This window comes from Adiantum capillus-veneris, chromosome 20 (assembly GCF_014529385.1).
Source record: "Adiantum capillus-veneris isolate H3 chromosome 20, ASM1452938v2, whole genome shotgun sequence".
NCBI classification, from domain to species: domain Eukaryota; kingdom Viridiplantae; phylum Streptophyta; class Polypodiopsida; order Polypodiales; family Pteridaceae; genus Adiantum; species Adiantum capillus-veneris.
Genome location: NC_140950.1, coordinates 30,907,507 through 30,932,607, shown reverse-complemented (window position 1 = coordinate 30,932,607; position 25,101 = coordinate 30,907,507). Strand labels below are relative to the sequence as shown.

The 25,101-nt window shown below is 44.6% G+C and overlaps 1 protein-coding gene across 2 annotated transcripts in view; it reads left to right on the top strand.

Moving 5' to 3' along the window:
• Positions 1 to 22,620, top strand: part of LOC147432314 (WD repeat protein) — a 31,113-nt gene extending 8,493 nt beyond the window's left edge. Inside the window, exons 2-11 of one of the 2 annotated variants that reach the window (XM_086492276.1) lie at positions 20,192 to 20,304; positions 20,409 to 20,653; positions 20,882 to 20,944; positions 21,080 to 21,222; positions 21,324 to 21,361; positions 21,433 to 21,481; positions 21,575 to 21,739; positions 22,048 to 22,115; positions 22,209 to 22,263; positions 22,325 to 22,620. In XM_086492276.1, coding sequence (XP_086348402.1) covers positions 20,192 to 20,304; positions 20,409 to 20,653; positions 20,882 to 20,944; positions 21,080 to 21,222; positions 21,324 to 21,361; positions 21,433 to 21,481; positions 21,575 to 21,739; positions 22,048 to 22,115; positions 22,209 to 22,263; positions 22,325 to 22,380 — 995 coding nt within the window. In that variant the 3' untranslated portion in view covers positions 22,381 to 22,620. Of the gene's footprint in view, positions 1 to 20,191; positions 20,305 to 20,408; positions 20,654 to 20,881; positions 20,945 to 21,079; positions 21,223 to 21,323; positions 21,362 to 21,432; positions 21,482 to 21,574; positions 21,740 to 22,047 lie in introns of both variants that reach the window. The other variant, XM_086492275.1, reaches the window with a different exon arrangement.
• The last annotated feature ends 2,481 nt before the right edge of the window (positions 22,621 to 25,101 follow it).

Genomic DNA, 25,101 nt, shown 5'->3' with positions numbered 1-25,101 from the left:
CGATCAATCACGAAGGATCGATCTTGGCTCTCGAGCCTAGGTCCAAAGAACCCTCACAGGAAGTATTATGTGTTCGCATGATTGATACGCACGCATTGTACGAGTGTTTCATTCGTGATCGTTTCCTGTATTTTAGTCAGCGTGTTTATGTGATCTCTTTTCCTAGGCATGATATATTTTACGTTGAGCACGTTTCACTTATGACTGAGCACGGATGTATGTGGATTGTTCATGAAAAGCTGAAAAGTATGCATTCAAGGAAGTCACATTCCATGTCTCTTCTTTGGCATGACACATTCGTAGAACGAGCACATGAAAGTATGAGCATCAAGCATGGGCATTTCTGTTGTGAATTGCCGCAGTTGATTGCTCTAGATCATAAGAGAAAAATTCGATCTCATTGTTTGCGTGTATGTGGTGAACGGTTTGACATTCCGTCTATTGGTTCATTTACATTGCGTGCACAGTCTTTAGAGAAGACAAGATTTTTTCCAGTCACTTTACATGGAATAGGTATGTTCATGGTTTTGTGTTGGAAATGGTTTCAAGAATTTTCAGCCATGGAGATTCTTGAAGAGGAAGGAAGCATGACTCTCAACGAAATTGAGACATTGAAGGAGCCACAGAAGACTTTGTGTCGCTTTCGGCGCGGCCCAAAGAAGCAAGCGTTGCAGACATTTATGAAGTTCAAGTACCGCACGACCCACACATCAGAGTGGGCCGGCGAAGAGTCCCTTCCAGAATTCCGGATGCTATTGGCGATCTCCCTCGACGCCATATAATTTGGTACCAGTACCTCACTTTGAAAAGGAGGGGATGTCACGTGACACATCCAACTCTATGTGTCCGTGGACAAGCTACAGCATGATCAGGGTTCAGTCAGTCCAGTCAGTCTAGATTAGAAGTGATCTAGCACTTTTGTGAGTCTATTCGTAGACCGTGCATGCCCAGTCACTTAGTATAGATGCATATCCTCTGGTTGCACACAACATGATCATCAGTATTCCCTTCAGAGTCCATCGGATTCCATCAGGGAAATTTTCCAGTGCATTTAGCCTATTTTACCTATTTTTGGCATTTTTCACTTATTAATTTAAGTGACTTTCCAACAAAAGTAGGTAGGGCAATTTTGCTAAGTTTGTATATAAGCAAACTAGAGCTAGCACTATTTGGCAGAAGAGGCAACAGGAGCCAAGCTCAGCAGGCAACTTCTCAATAGAACCTTGGCGGTTTCCCCTCCAAGCGAGAACCGCCATGCTAGCGTTTTCTGCATCAGCCACCCTCTAGCGTTTTCAAGATCTACCCATCGCCAGCAAGTTCAGACACTAGCGCTTGCATCAGCATCGTCTTTCATTGCCGGAAGTCACAGAGAAGCTAGCGTCTTTGGAAAGACCAGCATCCCTATCATTTTTGGATTACAGCATCCCTAGCGTTTTTGGTTTCAGCCTCAGCCTTGCAGATCCGGCACATGTAGTGATTTGTAGCCCTAAAGACCAACAAGAATCAGCCCTAAAAAGGTTGCAGATTCAGCCCCAGAAAGACCTCAGTTTTCAGCCTTGAAGATCATCACTTTTCAGCCCTAAACCTGCAGATTTTCAGCGACAAAGACCTGCGAAAACAGCCCCCCAAATCAGCGTTTTGGACTAATCGCAGATTTCAGCCCATAGCGTTTTTGGACAGCAATAGAAAGATTGCAAATTTCAGCCCGTAGGTCGACTTCGTCATCCCCGTCATCATCGTCAACATAGCCTAGACTTGCATCAGTCTCATGCATACCATTTGTACCAGATTGTGCAATCATAAGTAGACCACTCTCGCCGACGAGAGTGGGGCCTTTGGAAGAGGGTTTTACAACGTCTCTGGTGTTGTATCTCTCTTCTCTCTCTATCTCTCAGTCTCATACACTTGCACGTAGAGTGTCCATTCACTTTGTTTGTGATCATAGCATTCTCTCATTAAGAACGGAAGGCTCTACCTTCCATAAGAACAAAAGGAACCTTGAGCACAGTTCGGAGCTCTCATCTTGAGCAAAGCGCAAACAATCATTCCGCTGCACCTAACATGCTAGGTTTCTATGTATACAAACTTAGCAAAATTGCCCTACCTAGTTTCCAACAAAAGTCGCTTAAAAATAATAAGAGAAAAATGTCAAAAATAGGGAAAATAGGTCTATGCACTGTACAAACTCTCCTGATGGGTTCTGATGGAAATCTGATGGTCATGCTGTGTGCAACCAGCGGATAATGGGTTCTGATGGAAATCTGATGGTCATGCTGTGTGCAACCAGAGGATATGCATCTACTCTGAGTGTCTGGACATGCACGGTCTGTGAACAGACTCACAAAAGTGCTAGATCACTTCCTATTCTAGACTGACTGAAGTGAACTGAACCCTTGTCATGAAGTAGCTTGTCCACGTACACATACGGTTAGATGTGTCACGTGACATCTCCTTCTTTTCAAAGTGAGGTACTGGTACCAAACTGTATGGCGTCGAGGGAGATCGCCAATAACATTTAGAATCCTGGAAAGGACTCTTCGCCGGCCCACCCTGATGTGTGAGTCGTGCGATACTTGAACTTCATAAAGGTCTGCAATGCTTTCTTCTTTGGGCCACGCCGAAAGCGACACAAAGTCTTCTGTGGCTCCTTCAACTTCGTCGATAGTCATGCGTCTACCTTCTTCAAGAATCTCCGAGGCTAAAAATTCTTGAAACCACTTTCAACACAAAAACATACCCATTCCATGTAAAGTGATTGGAAAAATACTATTCCTTCGAAAAAACTATACATGCAATGCAGATGAACAAAGTAACGGAGTGCCAAACCGTTCATCAAACACACGCAAACAATGGGGTCGAATCTTGACTTTCTGATCTAAATCAAATCAACTGTGGCAAATCACAATGGATATGCCGATGCTTGATGCTCAATCTTTCTTGTGCTCTTTCTACGACTGTGTCGTGCCAAGGAAGAGACATGGAATGTGACGTCCTTGAATGCTTACTTTTCAGCTTTTCATGAGAAATCCGCATACATCTGTGCTCATTCATAAGTGAATCTTGCTCAACGTACAATATGTCATGCATGTGAAAAGGGATCACATAAGGATGTTGATTATAATACAGGAAACGATCACGAATGAAACACTCGAACAATGCGTGTTGACTAATCATGCGAACACATAATACTTCCTGAGAGGGTTCTTTGGACCTAGGCTCGAGAGCCAAGATCGGTTCTTCCTGAGGGACCGAAACTTCCCGAGGAGGTTCTTTGGACCTCGACTCGAGAGCCAAGATCGGTTCTTCGTGATTGATCGAATCTGCAATGAGGTTAGCTTCACTAGAGAAAGCATCAACTAAACCATCATCCTTGTGAACAATGACATCGCGATCCTGCAATTCATCATGCTTGTGAAAAATCACATCTTGATCATCATGCAAATCATTATGCTTGTCATTGTAATTCAAATCATCATGCTTGTCATTGTCATTAAAATCATCATGCTTATCATTATCATTTAAATTATCATGCTTATTATTATCGTTCACATCATCATGCAAATCATGTGCGTCACGCTTGGGAGAAGAAGAGACGGAGAGAGTCTTCTTTTCCCGAATCTGTTGCATCTGTGCGTGGACTTGAGAAAATAGTTGCAAAATTTCTTTCATGTGTCGGTCATTCATTGCTTTTCTTCCTTTGTTCTCGCAATCCATTGTTGCTTTTCTTTCTTTGGCTTCCAAGCATGCTTGCTTGTACTTACGCTCGATGGCTGCCAATCTTTCTTCGCGTTCACGTGCTATGGATGCCATTCGTTCTTCGAATTTACATTCTATGGTTGCCATTCTTTCGTCGCTTTCTAGCTTACTGTCCATCATCATCTTGTCGAAAGCCTCCATAGGAGTTAGTGCATATGGATGCCATTCGTTCTTCGAATTTACATTCTATGGTTGCCATTCTTTCGTCGCTTTCTAGCTTACTGTCCATCATCATCTTGTCGAAAGCCTCCATAGGAGTCTGCCCTTGATCTTCGGAGTCATGACAGAAACTCAGTACGCTGAACTTTGTGTTGATGTATGCTCATGTGTGTGCGTGTGGTGTGTGTTGTGTTGGGGAGCATATGTTAGTACCTAGTTCTACACCCACTGCTGGGCACTGACGACGTTAGTGGGGATGTCGTGGTATTTAGTCAATACTATGCATGATGGAGCTGATGGTTATATCGTCTTGTGGGTGACTACCATGGGTCTATACCTTGCACTTTCCTTCAAGGGTGAATCTGGGCTTATCCTGGATTCATCTAGGTATATACAATCCTTGGCGTAGATGGGGAAGGGGGAGGATCGGAAAAAAGTCCTGGTGGGGAAAACTCTTCTTCGCCACTCCCATGCTCACCACCTCCATGCGAAGTATCCATTCCGCTTCGGGTGAGGACCATCCACTGAAGTCTTGGGTTCTCAAGTTCACGCGGAACTTGGGTTCTTGAGGGTCTTGAGTCTTGAGGTTCTTCTTTCGCTTGCAATTTGTGTTAGAAAAGAATCCTCTCGTTAGCCGAGCTCTGCTCTTTTCCGCATGCGCACCCCTTTGCGGCCTTGCGCTCACACCAAGGTTGCTTTTTCCCACCTCACGTCGATTGGCCAGCCGCTAAGTGCACGGTCCGCTCTCAATGAGTGAAAAGAGGCACAAGGGGAGGCTGGACAAGCCCTTCTTTCTTGGGTTTCTTCTCACTCTTTAAAACACGATTAGGAATCGACACGTCCAAGAGGACTTGGGTTACGTGCGACCGCAACAAGCAAAAAAAATTGTGTTGTTCTTGCGATTCTTTCGTTGAGTGATACAGAACACTGCCAAAGCTCTGATACCGATGTAAGGTGCAACGGAAGTGAATGTTGAACTTTGCTCAAGATGAGTGCTCCGAACTGTGCTCAAGGGTTCCTTTTACTTATGGAAGGGAGAGCTTTCCGTTCCTTTAGTGAGAGAGTCCAATGGACACAAACAAAGTGGTGAACACTGTGAATGAAGGTGCATGAGACTGAGAGATAGAGAGAGAAGAATACGACGCCAGAATGTTGTCAAACCCTCCTCCGAAGGTGCCACTCTATGACAAGAGCGGTCTACTATCGATTGCACAAATCTCTACAATGCTTGGACTTGCCGACGATGTCGACGACGATGAGGACGATGACGAGACGGGCTGAAATCTGAAAATGCTGAGGGCTGAAATCTGCAAATCTTTATCTGCTGAATTCTGACTCTATGTCGGTGACGATGTCGATGACGACGATGCGACAATGACGCGCTGAAAACGGAGATGCTGAAATCTCCATTTTCCGGGCTGAATCTGCAAACTTTGTGGGATCTGACCGTGCGACGAGTATCTACTAGGGAAGGTGAGATTTGTGAGGTTTGGGGGTTCTGCTGCGGAAATTGACTGCTGAAATCTGAAAACGCCGAGTCTAGGGCTGATTCCGTCGCAAAGATCTGCAAAAACACTGAGGTGTCTTGCAGATGCAAAAACGCTAGGGCTGAAAATGATCTTGCGGGGAAATCTGCTATCTGCTGAGGGAATCTGCTAACGCTGGGCTGATCTGCTGTTCTTGTGATCGCCGAGGCTGATCTGCCATGCAAAAACGCAAGGGTGTCCTGTGGATGCAAAACGCTAGCCTTGCTGCAGTGTTGCATAAACGCTAGGCCTTGTTGGGGGGGGGGTCCTGCTGAGAAGGTGCCCGTTGAACCGAAGCTCCTGCTGCCTCTTCTGCCAGAAAGTGCTAGTGCTAGGTTTCTATATATACAAGCTTAGCAAAATTGCCCTACCTAGTTTCCAACAAAAGTCACTTAAAAATAATAAGTGAAAAATGTCAAAAATAGGGAAAATAGGCCTATGCACTGTAAAAATGCTCGTGATGGGTTCTGATGGAAATCTGATGGTCATGCTGTGTGCAACCAGAGGATATGCATCTACTCTAAGTGTCTGGACATGCACGGTCTGCGAATAGACTCACAAAAGTGCCAGATCACTTGCTATTCTAGACTGACTGAACTCAACTGAACCCTTGTCATGAAGAAGCTTGTCCACGTACACATAGGGTTAGATGTGTCATGTGACAACGTGTAACAAACTGCTGACGTGTCAAAGCCCTGCAGAATGGAGCCAACTTGAAGATGTTGGTCGAGGGGCCTAAACCCTAAGAAGAACAAGCAACAGAGGAAGAAGTCCTACTAACTTATGGGGACCCCGTCCGATGAGATCCCAAGTGACATAAAGGATTAAAATAAAGCAGGACCTGCACATGCAAAAAAAATGATGATGTGGTAGATTTTTGAAAATTGCGCTGTACGAATTTCCCCCTTTTGCGTTGGCTGATGACTTTGCAGTTGTCTGGATTTTCGTAAATTATGCTGGCAGCTTTTGGCATTGCTTTTTGGACCAAAAGCTTTTGAGTTTTGAAGGCTTTTCACTGTACTGCTTTCAAGCCAAGGGCCTTTAAATATGAGGTTAGGGCTCATTCTCTGGCATGCTTCCTGGAGAAGGTGCAGAGTTTGGAGTACCGGCTTATACTGAGTTGATGCAATATAAAGAAATACCAAAAGGGGTGCCAAGGTTTGGGGCCAATACTCTCTAGGATGGAATTCCGCCACTCCATGTCGCGTATCGTCTCTCTCTCTTTCAGTTCAGTTGTTATTGAAGTGCTAAAAGTCTGTTCAGTCTATTCTTTTCTATTACGTGGTGCCAGTCTTGTGACAGTGGTATCAGAGCATCAGGTGTGTGCTTTTCTGAAAGCATACCGCTCCTACCAGGGAGGAGACAGAGCAAGATTGCACTTCCAAAATTTCATTGGAAATTTTGGTTTTGTTCTCCGACCCCGTACTTACTAGCCACTCCCACCCTTACTACATCGCGCATCAGGCGCGCGCTCCTGTCTTCACCGCTCATGTCATATAGGGCATAAGCCATCAAGATCACTTGCAAGAGAAGACTTGGCAAGCTTTCAAGAAATTTTTTTGCCCGAAGTTATGGTTTCTGACATCTTCCTTCGGAGTGCAACTTTTGGCAGAGTGGGGTATCCTGAAATGCTTGCCATGGAAACCCTAGGAGATTATAACTTGAAGTTTCTCGACATCTCCCAGTAGATGTCTCTTCACGAGCAGATGATCTTGGAGATTTAGTGCGATTGCTATCTTGGGACTACCATCGCCGCCAAAGAAACACTGTCTGTCCAAGAGCTGATGGACCATGTTGTGCTCGGCTACGACCTTATGGAATGAACCTAACCCTAATTTTTGGTGAAGGTTTCCGGATGGAAAGTCAGTCGACTTCTCGAGCTTGACTGATGTCGGTCGAGATTGCTTTTTAAGTTTGAGTTCTTTTGATCTTGTTTGGTGATCGTGTTTGGAATTTGTTTGAAATGGATGGTGTTGCTAATTGGACTATTTTCTTATTTTTAATGATTAATCTCTTTTTTAGGATATTTTATTATGTGCACTAAGAACTGTTAAAAGATTGTAGCTACAGGAACTGCCATCAAGAACGGGTAACTCTGATGTGTCATTTGATGGGTGACGGTAAACATCGCGAAGGAGTTTTTGTAAGTTCGGTGGAAAGGGCCGGGTTACGAGTGCCCCTGACGCGTCACATGATGGGTGACGGGTGCATAAGTAAGGGGGCATCCCGTAGGCTAAGGAGGAAATCCGAACTGAGTAAGAAAATACCCGTAAGAACGCAAGCACAAGAATAAAGATGGGTTCAATGAAGCTTTTTACGAAAAGCAGGAACATTCGCGGGAGGGCAAATGCTTTCCCGCGAGGAGTCCGTGTCTGCATTGCATCTGTGCCGTGTTCTGCACCCGGGGACGCCTGGAATGTGTTCGTATAGCATTATTTTCACTAACTGAGTGAGTTTTTAAAGTTTGAACAGGTTCACACTTTATTTTATAAAGTGGCCGGTCACTTCCTTTTATTAATAAAATAAAGCAAGGCTCTTCTTAAAAATAAGCCAACGTTAAAAGGCTACGCAGGGGGACTGAATCTGCGATCTCTCTCTCTCCTCTCTCTAGGGGGGCGCCAGGGTCTTGCTTTTCTGCTCTATTCTCGTCGGGTGCCAGGCCCTATAAAGTAGTAGCCAGCGTTCCAGTTTTAACACGCCGGAAGCAGCAGAGGAAGCTAGTGCTGGGATTCTGGAATAGAGGTTGGCGACGGAAATTGCAAGTGTTTGTGTGACGATTGAGTACGGAGGTCGTTTTTCCGAGCAAGGAGCGACAGGTATAAGGTGTTGATACGCATTGAGAATTGTTGCTTTGTGTGGTTTGTTTTGCAGGAATCTCCCGTCTTACGGGAAAGCCCCTCGCAGGAAGTACGGCTTCACGCCTAAGGCCCTTATGGGAAAGTACGGCTTCGCGCCTAAGTCCCTTACGGGAAGGAACGGCCTTGTGCCCAAGCCGTTTACGGGAAAGCACGACCTTCGGGTCTAAGATTACTGAACGGAGGGGTTTTCTCGGGTTCTCGTGCTTGTATAAGAATTCTCCCTGAATAAAGAATACTCTTAATGGGGGGGGACCAGCCCATCTTCTGGTCCCCAATACTGAGTCGATCTTCTCCCTTCTCTCATGTTTGCAAAGTATTATATTTTTTCAGATTTCTAAGTGCTCGTGTACGCTCTCGTTTTGTGACAGTGGTATCAGAGCTCGGACTCCTCTCTTTCTCTGCAAAGAAGGACGATTCTGGGAAGAACGGGAAGAACCATGTCGGGCCAAGGGAGAAGCGTTGAAGAGGAGCTTCAACAAGTGCAAGCCCAGCTTGTGGATTTGCAACAAATCTTACTATTGCCAGATGTCCAAAAGCTCTTGGGCGGAATGAAGAAAACAAATGGAACCGATGCAGCCAGGCATCAAGACAACACTGTTGGCGTGAGACCACAGGAGGAAAGAGAAGAAGAACGCGCCGAGGTGCACAAAGGATCTTCGGATCGGAATGAACGGCCTACACCAAGGAAAGGCCAGGAAAAAGCGCTCTCTTTGCTAGACGAGAGCAAGGACATCTCTATCTCATCCCCATCTTACTCTCCTGATTATACTTCTACTTCTCGATCATCTCGTCAGAAGAAGGAAGCCGCTACTACTACTACCCTACATCAACCTAAAGATAAGCCTCGATTCAAGAAGCATGGTCGCAAGTCTCAACATCGCATGAGAGTCTTCAAATCGGGCGACAAGGACATCAAGTTCGAAACCTACAACGGACGGAGAGACATCTCCAAAGCACTGACTGTCCTTCATCAGAGAGTTTGAAGTTGCCTTTACCAATGGGCACTTCACAGAAAGATCCAAATTACGCCATGTGGGGATGCACCTCAAGGAAACGGCAAGTAATTGGTGGTTAGCCAAGATTCTGGAAGGTTCTCAGGCCAGAACTTGGGAGAGATTCAAATCTGAATTTTATGAACAATTTCTTCCGCCTGACTTCGAGCAGGACATACGGAAGGAATGGGACTGGCTTGCCCAGAAGGAACATGAAAGAGTAACGACTTATGTGGACAAGTATTGGTCGGTTCTTCTAAAGGTCACTCCCTTCATGAAGATTGCCGACGAGGAAAAGAAACGAAAGTTCGAAGCGGGTCTTCAACCGCAGCTTCGAAAGAGTATGAAAGTGTATCCGCATGATACTCTTCAGAGGATGATGGAGTCAACAATCATTGCTGAGGATTTGCACTCAACTGGGACGCTCAGAAAAATGGAGCATAGCACTTACAGTGCAAGACAAAGAGGGGTCTACGATGACCAAGGGGGCCAAGGAAGAAAACGTCCTCCATCTAGGGACGATGATCACTCTAAGAAGCCAGAGGGCAATGGCAAGCGAACTAAGTATCTTTCTCCTACTCAACTTCAAACTTTCAGAGAGGAAGGAAGATGCTTCTACTGTGGCGAGAAAGGACATATGAAACCGGATTGCCCGCTAAAGCAGCAACGGCAAGAACAAGCCTCTACGAGGCAAGAAAAAGCAAGGAAGGAACCCGCACCGCGAAGCTCGAACTCAATTCCAGATGTTCAAGGAAACACAGAAACGGAGAAAGGGAAGCGTCAACTTCTGAAGGGCTCGGGGTCTTTGAACAACCAGCGAGTATTGATTCTTTATGATCCAGTATCCACGGATAACTTCATCTCCCTGGATACTGCGGAACGTTTGTGCCTCACACCGGCTTAGCTTGGCACACCGGTTAGCATTCGAGGGGTTGACAACCAATGCAACTCCCGTGCAAGGACAGCTCAATCTTCGGTTTGGCGAGTACAAGGACCGCGAATCATTTTTGATGGCACCCATCGAGGGATGTGATATCATCTTGGGTATGCCATGGCACTTCCACATGACACCTATCCCCGATTATGTGGAAAAGACCCTCACTTTTGATCATGGGGGTAAGAAAATAAAGATTTATGCTGATGTAGGAGATCGGCAGTTCCCAATTGTAAGTTATATCTCCATTAAGAAAGAAATGAAGAAGTGTGTTTCTGCTTACTTGATTTTTGCACGTGAGAAGGATAAAACTAGTAGGGACTCTCTCTCTAGTCTGGAAATTAAGCGTCTTCAATTTATCGAAAAGTACAAAGATTGTTTCACGGAAACACTTCCTGATGAACTCCCTCTGGTACGCCCAGAAGATCACCGCATAGATCTCGTACCGGGTAGCTCGCCTCCCAATCAACCCCCTTATCGGGTGAGTCTTGCTCAGCAAGAGGAAATTCTGAAGCAAGTCAGAGAAAGGGTTAGTACGGCCAAGTGCTTCACCCTACTGCTCTCTAGTTCTACTGGTGCAGAAGAAAGATGACACGTTTCGAAATGTGCATAGACTATAGGTCTTTAAACAAGATCACGATCAAGAATCGCTTTCCGATCCCTCGGATTGATGATATACTTGATAAGTTGCAGGGTGCAAGTGTCTTTAGTCGCATAGACTTAAAGAGTGGGTATCATCAGATACGGATCGCCTTTGAGGATGTCCATAAGACTGCTTTCTGCACAATCTTTGGACTATATGAATTTTTGGTAATGCCTTTCGGCTTGACCAATGCTCCTGCGACGTTCAATCGCATGATGGACTGCATTTTCAGCCCGTATCGAGCTTTTACGGGAGTATTCTTTGACGACATACTCATCTTTCTAAGTCAGAAGAGGAACATCGGAAGCACTTGGACTTAGTGTTTCAAGAATTGCGAAAGCATGAGTTGCATGTGAATGCAAAGAAGAGCGAGTTCTTTCTCTCAGAGATACACTATCTCGGCCATATAGTCTCTCACAATCAAGTGAGTATGGATCCTGCCAAGATCCGAGTGGTAGAAGATTAGCCTATTCCCACTACGGTACATGATGTACGTAGCTTCCTGGGACTATGTTCGTATTATCGAAGGTTTGTCCGAGGATTTACTCATGTAGCAGGACCACTTCATGATTTGACAAAGAAGAAGATTTCGTTCAGATGGGGATCGAGACAACAAGGAGCTTTTGATCGGCTCAAGTACTTGCTAAGCCATGGACCTATTCTGATAGTGCCCGACTTAAGGAAACCATTTGAGGTTCACTGCGATGCTTCAGGCGATTGCATCAGAGCAGTGCTAAACCAAGAAGGCCATGCAGTGGCCTACGAAAGCAGACGGCTTAAGGATGCGGAGTTGCATGCATCAATCTACGAAAAGGAACTCACGGCTGTGATTCACGCCTTATCCAACTGGAAGCACTATCTTCTAGGAGCGGATTTTGTGATCAAGACTGATCATCAGAGTTTGCGGTATTTTCTTACACAAAGGAATCTATATGAGAAGCAGATGAGATGGTCAAACTTTTTGTCTATGTTTCACTTCCAGATCCTTCACAGGGCTGGGAGTAAGAATGTGGTCGCGGACGCATTGTCTAGGCGGCCAAGGGTGAACGCTATCACTTCGGTGTATCACATGAATTAGAAGCACTACCGGATTTGTATCCGAATGACCCAGACTTCTCCACCATTTGGGGAAAGCTACATCGTGGAGAGAATGAGTTTCCCTATTCCATTCGGGACGGTTATCTCTACCACCATCAGGCCATATGTGTGGCGGAACCATTAAGAAAGAAGATCATGGATGAAGCACAGGCTTCGCCTTATGCGGGTCATCGGGGTATTCTCCCTACGACCTTAGCAATGGAAAGATATTTCTTTTGGCCTAGCCTTAAAGCAGACATTGATAAGTATGTCAAGGAATGCTTGGTTTGCCAAAAAGTGAAGTATGATCGGCATAAGACGCCTGGGTTGCTACAACCATTGCCTGTGCCTAATGAACCTTGGGAAAGTATTGCCATGGACTTCATCATGGACCTCCCTAGAACTCAGACTGGAAATGACGCGATTTGGACCATTGTGGACAGGTTTAGCAAGCAAGCACACTTTATACCAGTCAAGAAAATGATCAAAGCAGATCATATGGCTAGGGTCTTCGTGACACAGATCTTTAAGCATCATGGAATGCCTAAGTCTATTGTGAGTGATCGAGATCCTTACATGACAGGAAATTTTTGGCTTGCCTTGATGGATAATCTTGGTACGAAGCTGAATTTTTCATATGCCTACCATCCTCAAACGGACCGGCAAAGTGAGATAGCCAATTCCACAGTATTGGATATGTTAAAAGCTTATGTGTCAGACCGGCAATCTGATTGGGAAAAATATTTGCCTCTTGTCGAGTATGCGTATAACAATACCATACACTCATCGATAGGGAAAGCACCTTTTGAGATTCTCTATGGTAAGCCTTTGCTTCCACCTATCCTTTTAACTAAGGATAAGATCTTTGCAGCAGATGAATTTGTCCGGGATTTGGGCACAGCCTACGGGCAAGTTAGGAGAGCTATTCTACGCTCTCAGGAAAAGCATAAGAAAGCTGCAGACAAGCACAAAAGGAATCTAGACTTAACAGTCGGACAGTTAGTCTTACTCAAGTTTGAGAAGGCAGGACTTAAGAAACAAGCGTCTCATAAGGGGAAAGTGGTAAAACTTTCTACCCGTTATTTTTGGCCGTTTAAGATCACTGAGCGAGTGAATGATGTCACTTTCCGATTAGAGCTACCGCCTAATTGGAAGATCCATAATGCTTTCCATGTCAGTTTACTCCGACCGTATGTGGGACTGCCTCCGAGCCAGCCTAGTGCTGAGGAACCTCCTGAGGTTGAGGAAACAGAAGAAATACTCCAACCGCAGCAGATAGTAAGTCATCAGGAGCGGCCTCTCAAATCCGGAAAGATAACACGGAAGTATTTGGTTAAGTTTAAGAATTATTTGAATCTAGATGCTCAGTGGATGACGCAGGAGGAATTAGCAGCTTATCCCGAGATACTAGAGGTATATGTCCAAGCACTACAGTTGAGGTCAACTGTTTAGAAGCCAGAGGGATGTTGCTAATTGGACTATTTTCTTATTTTTAATGATTAATCTCTTTTTTAGGATATTTTATTATGTGCACTAAGAACTGTTAAAAGATTGTAGCTACAGGAACTGCCATCAAGAACGGGTAACTCTGATGTGTCATTTGATGGGTGATGGTAAACATCGCAAAGGAGTTTCCGTAAGTTCGGTGGAAAGGGTCGGGTTACGAGTGCCCCTGATGCGTCACATGATGGGTGACGGGTGCATCAGTAAGGGGGCATCCCGTAGGCTAAGGAGGAAATCCGAACTGAGTAAGAAAATACGCGTAAGAATGCAAGCACAAGAATAAAGATGGGTTCAATGAAGCTTTTAACGAAAAGCAGGAATATTCGCGGGAGGGCAGATGCTTTCCCGCGAGGAGTCCGTGTGTGCATTGCATCTGTGCCGTGTTCTGCACCCGGGGACGCCTGGAATGTGTTTGTATAGCATTATTTTCACTAACTGAGTGAGTTTTTAAAGTTTGAACAGGTTCACACTTTATTTTATAAAGTGGCCAGTCACTTCCTTTTATTAATAAAATAAAGCAAGGCTCTTCTTAAAAATAAGCCAGCGTTAAAAAGCTACGTAGGGGGCTGAATCTGCGATCTCTCTCTCTCCTCTCTCTAGGGGGGCGCCAGGGTCTTGCTTTTCTGCTCTATTCCCACCGGGTGCCAGGCCCTATAAAGTAGTAGCCAGCGTTCCAGTTTTAACACGCCGGAAGCAGCAGAGGAAGCTAGCGTTGGGATTCTGGAACAGAGGTTGGCGACGGAAATTGCAAGTGTTCGTGTGACGACTGAGTACGGAGGTCGTTTTTCTGAGCAAGGAGCGACAGGTATAAGGTGTTGATACGCATTGAGAATTGTTGCTTTGTGTGGTTTGTTTTGCAGGAATCTCTCGTCTTATGGGAAAGCCCCTCACGGGAAGTACGGCTTCACGCCTAAGTCCGTTACGGGAAAGTACGGCTTCACGCCTAAGTCCCTTACGGGAAGGAACGGCCTTGTGCCCAAGCCCTTTACGGGAAAGCACGACCTTCGGGTCTAAGATTACAGAACGGAGGGGTTTCCTCGGGTTCTCGTGCTTGTATAAGAATTCTCCTTGAATAAAGAATACTCTTAACGGGGGGGGGACCAGCCCATCTTCTGGTCCCCAATACTGAGTCGATCTTCTCCCTTCTCTCATGTTTGCAAAGTATTATATTTTTTCAGATTTCTAAGTGCTCGTGTACGCTCCCATTTTGTGACAGATGGTATTTGTTTTGAACCTGTTTTGGTGTCGATTTGAATTGTTTGACTCTGGTTTGATACAGGTTTCAATGATTGGTGATTTTACTCTTGGGTGGAGAAGTGAGAAATACTGTTTTGGTATTGTTTGAACCTCGGAACGACGCAGGCCGATGCCTGGGAAGCGTTTCGTTGTATGTTTGAAAACCTCGGAACGACGCAGGCCGATGCCTGGGGAGCGTTCGTTGTATGCTAGAAAACCTTCGAATGACGCAGGCCGGTGCATGGGGAGCATCTTTCAAGAACTCTCTTTCAAGAAGGGGAGATGTAACAAACTGCTGACGTGTCAAAGCCCTGAAGAATGGAGGCAACTTGCAGATGCCAGCCGAGGGGCCTAAACCCTAAGAAGAACAAGCAACATAAGAAGTTATTGGGACCCCGTCCGATGGGGCCCCAAGTGACATAAGGATTAAAATAAAGCAGGACCTGCACAAAAACTGATGACGTGGAAGATTTCCGAAAATTGCGTTGGCATGATGACGTGATAGGCTGTACGGATTTCCGCGTTTTGCGTTGGCTGATGGCGTGGCAGCTGTACGGATTTTCGTAAATTATGTTGACAGCTTTTGGCATTGCTTTTTGGACCAGAAGCGTTTGAGTTTTGAAGGCTTTTCACTGTAATTGCTTTTCAAGCCAAGGGCCTTTAAATATGAGCTTAGGGCTCATTCTCTGACATGCTTCTTGGAGAAGGTGCAGAGTTTGGAATACCGACTTGTACTGAGTTGATGCAATATAAAGAAATACCGAAAGGGGCACCAAGGTTTGGGGCCAATACTCTTTGGAATGGAATTCCGCCACTCCGTGTCGCGTGTCGTCTCTCTCTCTTTTAGTTCAGTTGTTATTGAAGTGCTAAAAGTTTGTTCAGTCTGTTCTTTTCTATTGGCACGTGGTGCCCGTCTTGTGACAGTGGTATCAGAGCATCAGGCGTGTGCTTTTCTGAAAGCATACCGCTCCTACCAAGGAGTAGACAGAGCAAGATTGCACTTCCAAAAGTTCATTGGAAATTTTGGCTTTGTGCTCCGACCTCGGACTTACTAGCCACTCCCACCCTTACTACATTGCGCATCGGGCGCGCGCTCCCGTCTTCACTGCTCATGTCTTACAGGGCATAAGCCATTAAGGTTACTTGCAAGAGAAGGATCGAAGATTTGTTTCAAGCTATTGTTTTTCTCAAAGACAGTGCCATGCAGATATTGATGTCTATAGCTACCAAGCCGCACATTTCCAAGGACTTGGCAAGCTTTCAAGAAATTTTTTTGCCCGAAGTTATGGTTTCTGACATCTTCCTTCGGAGTGCAACTTCTGGCAGAGTGGGGTATTCTAAAATGCTTGCCATGGAAACCCTAGCAGATTATAACTTGAAGTTTCTCGACATCTCCCAGTAGATGTCTCTTCACGAGCAGATGACCTTGGAGATTTAGTGCGATTGCTATCTTGGGACTACCATTGCCGCCAAAGAAGCACTGTCTGTCCAAGAGCTGATGGACCATGCTGTGCTCGGCTACGACCTTATGGAATGAACCTAACCATAATTTTTGGTGCAGGTGTCTGGATGGAAATTCAGGCCACTTTTCGAGCTCGACTGATGTCGAGATTGCTTTTTAAGTTTGTGATCTTGTTTGGTGATCCTGTTTGGAATTTGTTTGAAATGGATGGTATCTGTTTTGAACCTGTTTTGGTGCCGATTTGAATTGTTTGACTCTGGTTTCAATGATTGGTGATTTTACTCCCGGGTGGAGAAGTGAGAAATTCTGTTTTGGTATTGTTTAAACCTCGGAATGACGCAGGCCGATGCCTGGGGAGCGTTTCGTTGTATGTTTGAAAACCTCGGAACGACGCAGGCCGATGCCTGGGGAGCGTTCCGTTGTATGCTAGAAAACCTCCGAATGACGCAGGCCGATGCTTGGGGAGCGTTTTGGTTGTATGCTTGAACCTCCAAGCGACGCAGACTGCGGTCTGGGGAGCGTTTGGTTGTACAGTCCTCTGAGCTCATGGCGCGGACCTTTTTAGGTTATTTGCGGGGGTAGTGACGAGGTATTCCTAGAGTAGCTTCATACCGCAGACCGTTTGTCTTGGGGGAGTGCTCAGCGACGCTGTTTGTTGTGTCTTGTAACATGCATATGTAAGCATTTGTGTTGCATTGTGATGTGCCAATTACTGAATATTCCTAATTGGATGAGATTTCCTGGGTATGTAATTTTAGTGCATCAAGACACCCGTGGAAGATCAGTACGGTCTAGGTGTGATGGCTAATTTTACTACGTCGGAATATCAAGAGTTCCGATCTGGACGAAAGGAGAAGCTAACTCCTTGATCAAAACAGCTGAAAGGAGAAGCTAACTCCTTGATCAAAAGAGTAGAAAGGAGAAGCTAACTCCTTAATAAAAAGAGCAACCTGATTGTCCCTCGGAATGACTCTTGGAAATTTTTGAGCTAACTTGAGTTGTTTTGCAGATATGCTGTAATCGCGGACGATTACTCTCTTTCAAGAAGGAGAGATGTAACAAACTGTTGACGTGTCAAAGCCCTGAAGAATGGAGCCAACTTGAAGATGTCGGCTGAGGGGCCTAAACCTTAAGAAGAACAAGCAACAGAAGAAGAAGTGCTACCAACTTATGGGGACCCCGTCCGATGGGGCCCCAAGTGACATAAAGGATTAAAATAAAGCAGGACCTGCACACGCAAAAAAAACTGATGATGTGGTAGATTTCCGAAAATTGCGTTGGCATGATGACGTGGTAGGCTGTACGGATTTCCGCGTTTTGCGTTGGCTGATGACATGGCAGCTATACGGATTTTCGTAAATTATGCTGGCAGCTGGACCAGAAGCTTTTGAGTTTTGAAGGCTTTTCACTGTAACTGCTTTTCAAGCCAAGGGCCTTTAAATATGAGGTTAGGGCTCATTCTCTGGCATGCTTCTTGGAGAAGGTGTAGAGTTTGGAGTACCGGCTTGTACTGAGTTGATGCAATATAAAGAAATACCGAAAGAGGCGCCAAGGTTTGGGGCCAATACTCTTTGGGATGGAATTCCGCCACTCTGTGTCGCGTGTCGACTCTCTCTTTCAGTTCAGTTGTTATTGAAGTGCTAAAAGTCTGCTCAGTCTGTTCTTTTCTATTGGCACGTGGTGCCCGTCTTGTGACACAGTGACGAGGCTATGGATGGATCTGCTATCTCCAGGACGGCGATGGGGCTGAAAACTGAAAATGCTACTGACTTGAGGGCTGAAATCTGCAATCTGATGGCTGAATGCTACTATCCAACAATGCTGAGGCAGATGCCCCAAACTGCTGAAGTTGTTGGTGTTGATGGAGGCCGGAAATGCTGAGGACCTGCTGCGGGGAAGGGGCTGAATGCTGAAGCAAACACGCTGGTGGGTTGGTTCTGAAAACGCTGATGGCTGATGGGAAAAGCACTGGCTTTTGCTGGTGCAAAAACGTTGGTCGTGCTAGTGCTTCTTGAGAGGCTCTACTACTGCTCCTTTGCCTTCTACTGTCGCCCCAAGGCATGCATAAATAGGCTGGAAAATTTGGGTCGAGCAGCCTCCAAATAAGTCCCCACGATTTCTTTAAATTGCCTCAAAGTCACTTAATAAACTAAGTGTGCCATAACAGGTGGTTCATATGCGGTGGTGTGCTTATGCAGACTGACTGTGCAAGAGAGGGATGCAACTATGACTGGCCAGTGCTTTACAGACAGCCCTATGGGCACTTGCTTTCGGACCCAAACGCTTTTAGACTTAATGCTTTTCATGTGAGATGCTTTTGGTAGGCCAAGGGCCTTAAATATGTATCCAGGGCTCTCTCTATGGTATTCTACCGCGTGGAGAAGCAGAGCAGAGCCCCAAAGTTGTACCTTTGCGAATCAATAATAAAGAAATATTGAAAGGGGTGCCAATCTTTGGGGCCAATGCAGTCTGGGAGTGGAACTCCACTCCGTGTCTCTCGCGGGAATTCTCTCTCTCTATCTCTGTTACAGTTATTCAAGTTGTTTGAAGTGCTAAAGTGTTGCTGAGGGTGTAGATTAAGGTTATCTCTGTGTTTCCGTCTGATCACTTGTAGCGGACTTGGACACCCCAAGTCCGTTACTGAGGGTGTAGATTAAGATTATCTCCGTGTTTCCGTCCAATCACTTGTAACGGACTTGGACACCCCAAGTCATAAAGCTGGCATGGCACACGAGAGAATCACTTAAAATACTTCACAACTTTTATCACTCTTTCAAAATAGAGTTGACACGACCCGACGTAGTTCCGTGCCCAGAGGTATTAGCCCCGAAATCTGGCGCCCAGAGGTATTAGCCCCGAAATCTGACACCTCTTTCGGTATTTATTTTTATATTAATGCTTGAGCTAAGTCACAACTCTTGCGGGCCCTCTCTGCTTAGAAGCTCGTCAGCTAACTGAGAGAAAGAGTGGCCTTGGGTTCATATTTAAAGGCCCTTGGCCATCAAACTCAAAAGCTATTACATGAAAAGCTTGCAAACTCAAAAGCTACTGGCCCAAAAAGCAGCCAGCGTGAATTGCGGAAATCCATAGTGCTGCCACGTCAGCATGTCAGCGCAATTTGCGATCGTTTGTATAGCTGTCCATGTCAGCGTGTCTGCCACGTCATCAGCTTGTGACATCACTCGCCAGAAGTGATTACAAGACCAACTCCCATTTGTTATTCTTATATGCTGGAATCAAGGTCTTTCTGCAAGACCACTAGTGGTTGGCTGGACGGAAACCCCCCACAAGCCTAGAATCCGGAGAGCCTCACAAGGCTGGGGCACAGCCACAAAGAAACCCTCACTCAGAGATCTAGACGGGGAAACCTTGTTGATGACCTCAAAAACTTGAACAGTTTGGTGCTTCAGTAGCAGAGACAACAAATATATGATCAAGAAAGACGAAAGGATACTACAAGTTTTTTGGCATGGACAGATTCATAGAAAGCTAGGAGAAGAGAGACAAAGAAAGGAGGTGCAGATGACTAAGGTAGACACGGGTGCCTCAGATGATACAAATCTGCAGACGCAAGGATTTTATGGCTAGATTTTTTCCTCCAGATGCTCCCTCTACTTCTGCACCATTACCACCACCACCACCACCACCACCACCCTCAATGGCTTCCCTCCTGATTGTATGCCTTCATGTAGTAGGGATAGAGACTAGTTGATGAGAAAGTATTGAGGAGAATTTCCACCTCTTGATTTATCAAAACTTGTATATGTTAGGATATCCCAAAGGTTGAAATCCTGAAATATTCTTGGTGATGTCTTTGATTGTTTTTCGGATTACATCTCCATCTGGCTATGTTGTGCATTTTATCTTGGAGTTTGTGTGCCCTCAAGATGTTCATTTTACAAAAGTAATAGCGATAGGCCCTTGTATACTTAGCTGGTGAATTTACCTCCTGGACTCTTGAGGCAGAAGACAAACAAATTAAGAAAGTCCTTCTAAATTACTGCAAGCAATGTTGATCAATCTTTCTTGGCTCTTTGAATGTTAGGGACATTACTGAAATGTTGGGGACACTGGAATGCTGGTTGGCAACCCAGTGTCAAGCTGGCATTCATGCCCAGAAAAGCAGTTAATGGCAAAGAAAATCTTCCACTTGTCCAGGTAAAGCACTTTCTATTTTTTGAATTCTAAGGCAGTGTTATTAATTTGCATATAAATGATGATGAATTCTGACGATTTAGTGGACACCATGCACGTAACTGTAGGCAGCTACAAACGACACTCCATATTCAAGCAACGAAGGAAAGTTGTCAAGAGAAGTGACTGGAGCAAAGCAATTAGCTCAATATGATTCTAAACAGAAGGGAAATGAAGGTGAAGATCCTTACAGGATATTGGAAACTGGAAGAAAGGTCTATCTTGATGAGCTTGATGTGCTGACATTGCTGGATCCCCCTTCTTTTCTAATACCTAGTGATGCAAATGCCTATAATCAGGCTGCCTACCTTTGGTATGGCCTTTGAACGTATGCTTACAAGATTACTTTTGGTATGATATTGCAAATTTATTAGGAGCCTTTATGTTGTCGACATTTGATTGATTGCAACATATTCATGTCGGGGCAAGTTATATACAGAATTTATTAAGTTTTTTTTTTTGAAAAAGAAACAAATTAAAGCCCATAATTTGGAATGTTGTTGGTAAGATTTGGGTGACACAAGGGGATTTATTTATGCAGGAAGAAAATAGGAGACATTCCTGAGGAACGCAGACACTGTCTGCTTGATCTACTCACACCCAAGTAAAGAAAGCATATAGTTTTGCTAAATTTTCTAACCATGCAATTCTACTTCTTTGAATCAAGTTGTTGGTGGGTTAAGATCTAAATGGTTTTTCAAGGTCCTCACTGTCGTTGTCCGTGCTGTTTTTCATGCAGGCATGTAGCAAATATGTGGGATATAACGGGGCAAATCTATGAACTTCCAAATCGTCCGTCCTTAGAACCAGCCAATGTTCTACTCGGTACCCAAAGCGAGTTGTTCATGAAACCTGTGACATGGACTGGAAAAGCTTTCAATGGTATCAAACATCCTGATTGCGTTTTATTATCTTGCGTAACAAGTGCTCAAGCACATTTTGTTCTGATCATTCTGTACATCCGGATTTCTACCCATTGTCAGTGTCATGGCCTTTGAGTTGGTTCAGCGAGTTTCAGAAGGTAAGTTGTCACATTCAAAGCTCGATTCTTTGGTTTTCACATGAATCCTGAATGGGTTTGGAGTTGTGCAGGCATTTTTTCTTGCAACAGACGGGAGTGTATATGGCAGAGTAATTACAGGTGCTGCATGTATGTTCAAAAACGCTCTGCTTAAAGTACTCCCCCTATTTCCTCTCAGGTAGCTATTTTCTCAATCTAACATTGAGATGGCAGGAGGTTCAATGCTTAGGAGCATGACAAAATCATTGTTGCCTCTATATTTTGAGGTCCGAGAAACCAGAAAAGTCGTTGCTACTGAGGAGCCATGCAATATAGCTATAGAATATGGCGATGGGCAACTGCATCTCAAGGAAGTGCCTGACAATTTTCCAAAGCCAGGTATGTCTTTCTTGCTAAGGACCTCCATCTTGTTTTCTTTGAAACCAATGAGGTCGAAAACATTTTCAATGTGCTTAGGAAGAGTTCTTTTTGGCATTTTAGCACATGCCCTAGAGAACAAGGAGAAAGGCGTACAAATTTTTGAATTCAGTTTTTTAGTTTGTAAATCGGTCCCTTCTTGAAGGACTTCCTTTTGAACATTTTGTTTTAAAATGCCAATGTGAGCCTTCACCTTGTTTGTTTTTAAAGTTTACGTTGTGTTCTTGTCAATAGCCAAGATGAAGTTTCATGTTAGTCTGTTTTTGCAGCTAGACATCCGTGGCCCTTCAATGATGCTTCATTTGACTATTTGCGGCCGGCTGGCCCGGGGGTGATAGTGGGTCAGTGGTGGATAGAAGGCATGGATTTAGAGCAAATGCCAGAAAAACGGCTGGACTTTGTGTTGATCAGAGACTCTGGAAGCAGCTAGAAACAAGCACCATACTACTTGTCTTGGGTTAACGTTGTGAATTTGTACTGTTGGAGTTCCTTTCCCCATGGCTCATCATTGCTTCCAAGTTACGGTTGTGACTTTGCACTGTTGAGGTTCCTTTCCCCATGGCTCATCCATCATTGCTTATACTCAGTTCACAAGCTTCTGAGAATGACCTTCAGGCTGCTAAAGGTAGGAGCGACTTGATATCAGGTTTACTACAAGTATAGAACTCATAGGTGCGTCATGTAAAGCATTTGATATGCCATATCGTGTGCTAGCTTTGTGTAGAGCTATTTTGTAAGGAGGATTTATCAAGTTCTAACCATGAGCTTAGGTATTGAGGCTCATTAAATTCTTATTTAGTGTTTTTCAATAGGATCAACAAGTAGGATTTAAGAATTTGTTCTTTTGTCTTTTGCTTGTGTTTTCGAGTGGAGTCTGAATTCTAGGATAAAGGCTTTTGTGCTGCTGTATCCTTGCTGTGCTAGTTTGAAGTTGAGTACTTGCTTAAAGTTTCAATCAAGCAAGCTCAACTTACTTTGCTGAAGCCTTTCTTAAAAGCATTTTCAAGTGAATAATGATTGGTTTTTGTCTATTATTTTCTTGTGCGCCTTGCTTGTGCGTTTTTGTGAGTGTTGTAGCCCCTCTTGTTATTCATAAGTTCAGACTTGTCTGACCTTATGAAGCTATGTGATTTTTGTTCTGAACGAGTCAAACTAGAACCTAGCCTTTTGGGCCTTTGTTGTTAGAATTTCGAAATGCTTAGGAGCGGTGGCATGCAAAACATAAGAATCTCTGCATGTGGATTGTTGTGTAGCCAGGAAGGGTCGATGCTCTTTTCCTTCACAGGATATGTTTTGATTGTATGTGAACATCTAGGTTTCATGCCTCGTTGCACAAACATGAAATCAATCTGCAAAGGTGCTGTGTTTTTATTAGTGTGAGACTGCATACTTCCTAGGCACCCAGACAAGATGAAGCACTTGCATTGAGCATCATTTCCGTCACAGTTGGGGGTCGGAGGGAAGCGAATCTCAGCCATCAATTTCGCAACCATTCCTGGCCGGAATTGCAGTGTGCAGTCATTAGATGCTGGACAGCTCAGCAGGTGGAATGTCAGAGCCTTGTGGAGAGTCTGCAGACCAATGAGGGCCATCCAAATCAGCACACAGAATATTCAGAGCGCAGTGACAGGCTGCAACCAATTATCGCTTCCCAAATCAGCGTTCAGAATATATCCTGCAGCTGACACGTCAGCACTTGTAATTGCAAAGTGTGCAATCAAAACACACCAAGTCAGCGCACGTAATTGTCTGCAGAAGCCTAGGCGACTAAATCAGCAATCTGCAACCAACATCAGCACTGATTCAGCAGTCGAGCGGCATGTTTGTAGCTGCCAGCTTGTGTTGACTGTCCGAAGGTCACTGTTCACTGCTGGCCCTCCTCCCCCCGACTGTGACGGCCGGGAATGGTGTGTCAGTGACCCTTCCCAAGGAATGTGGCTCCCACCATGGCTCCGGCTCCCTGCCGGTCGCCATGTGGTCGCCTACATTCTTGGGAATGGTCACTGACAGACCATTCCCTACCCCTTAGCAACCAATTCGTTTGATCCGTATTAAGAGTATTTATTGATATATATTGAATTAATATAGTTGCATCCGTACTGTTTCGAGCTGATAGATTATTTCCCCTACCCCTTAGCAACCAATTCGATATATCCATATTAAGAGTATTTATTGATATATATTGAATTAATATAGTTATATCCGTACTGTTTCGAGCTGATAGATTTTCTCACACCCCATCAAAAGTGTTATGGACCCATTCTCAGGGAGGCTACCTAAAAATATATATACCTATCATATGGGTCCAAACGATATTTTTAATTCCCAAAAAGTCGCACTTTCTAACTATATGAAGGTGCCGCGGGAAGCGTGTACGAGCGCGAGAGCAGAGAGAGAGAGAGAGAGAGACTTTCTTTGGGTGGAGCGCATAGAGCAATGTAATCCCGTTGAAGCTCCTTATTCTTTTGTGTATTAAAGAATAAGTGTATATATGTTAAATCAGTAGATGGGTTAGTAGTAAGTGGGATGTCCGGTCAGTTGGCCTGAATCCCAACAAACTCCCATTTGAAGACCAATGCAGTCCAAGTGACCCGATATGTACAACCGTGAAGCAATTTAGTAGCTTCAACCTATACCCATCAACTCACTGCAATGTGTAAACCACTCCAAAGCTAAGTCTTTCGTCAAAGCATTTGTTGGGTTGTCGTCAGTGTGTACTTTGACCAAATCAATGAGCTTTTTGGCCAAGAAATCTCTCACAAGATGATACTTGACTTCAATGTTTTTCGATTTGGAGTGACACGGGATTCCTTGCTAATGCTAGAGCACTCTGACTATCACAATATATCATTGGAGTCTTATCAATGCCAAGATATCTGACCAAGCGAGATAACCATACAGCCTCTTTACACATGACCAAGTTTATAGAAGGGCAATTGCTAGAGACACATGTTAACATATAAGGTTGCATTTAGTGTCATTTTCATTGACAAAAACACAAAATCTTGGCTAGGTTTTGATACGTTTTTACTTTGGAAAAATTATCAAAATACCTCTATAATTTGTGGAAATACCCCTCAAATTGCAAAAATTCCCAATATACTCCATACATGAATATATTCCTGAGTAAATGGGATGGGATTCACGATCTTAAATGCAATCCAAATACAGTCAAGGCACTGCAAATGAGTCTGACACTAAAGGGCAAGGCCTATAAATGATGGATGTCTGTGAAGGAGAAGGGCATCTTACCAAATTCGTGGGTAGCCTTCCAGGATGTGTTCAAAAAAGAATTTCTGTTCACCAATGAAAAGGAAAAAAAT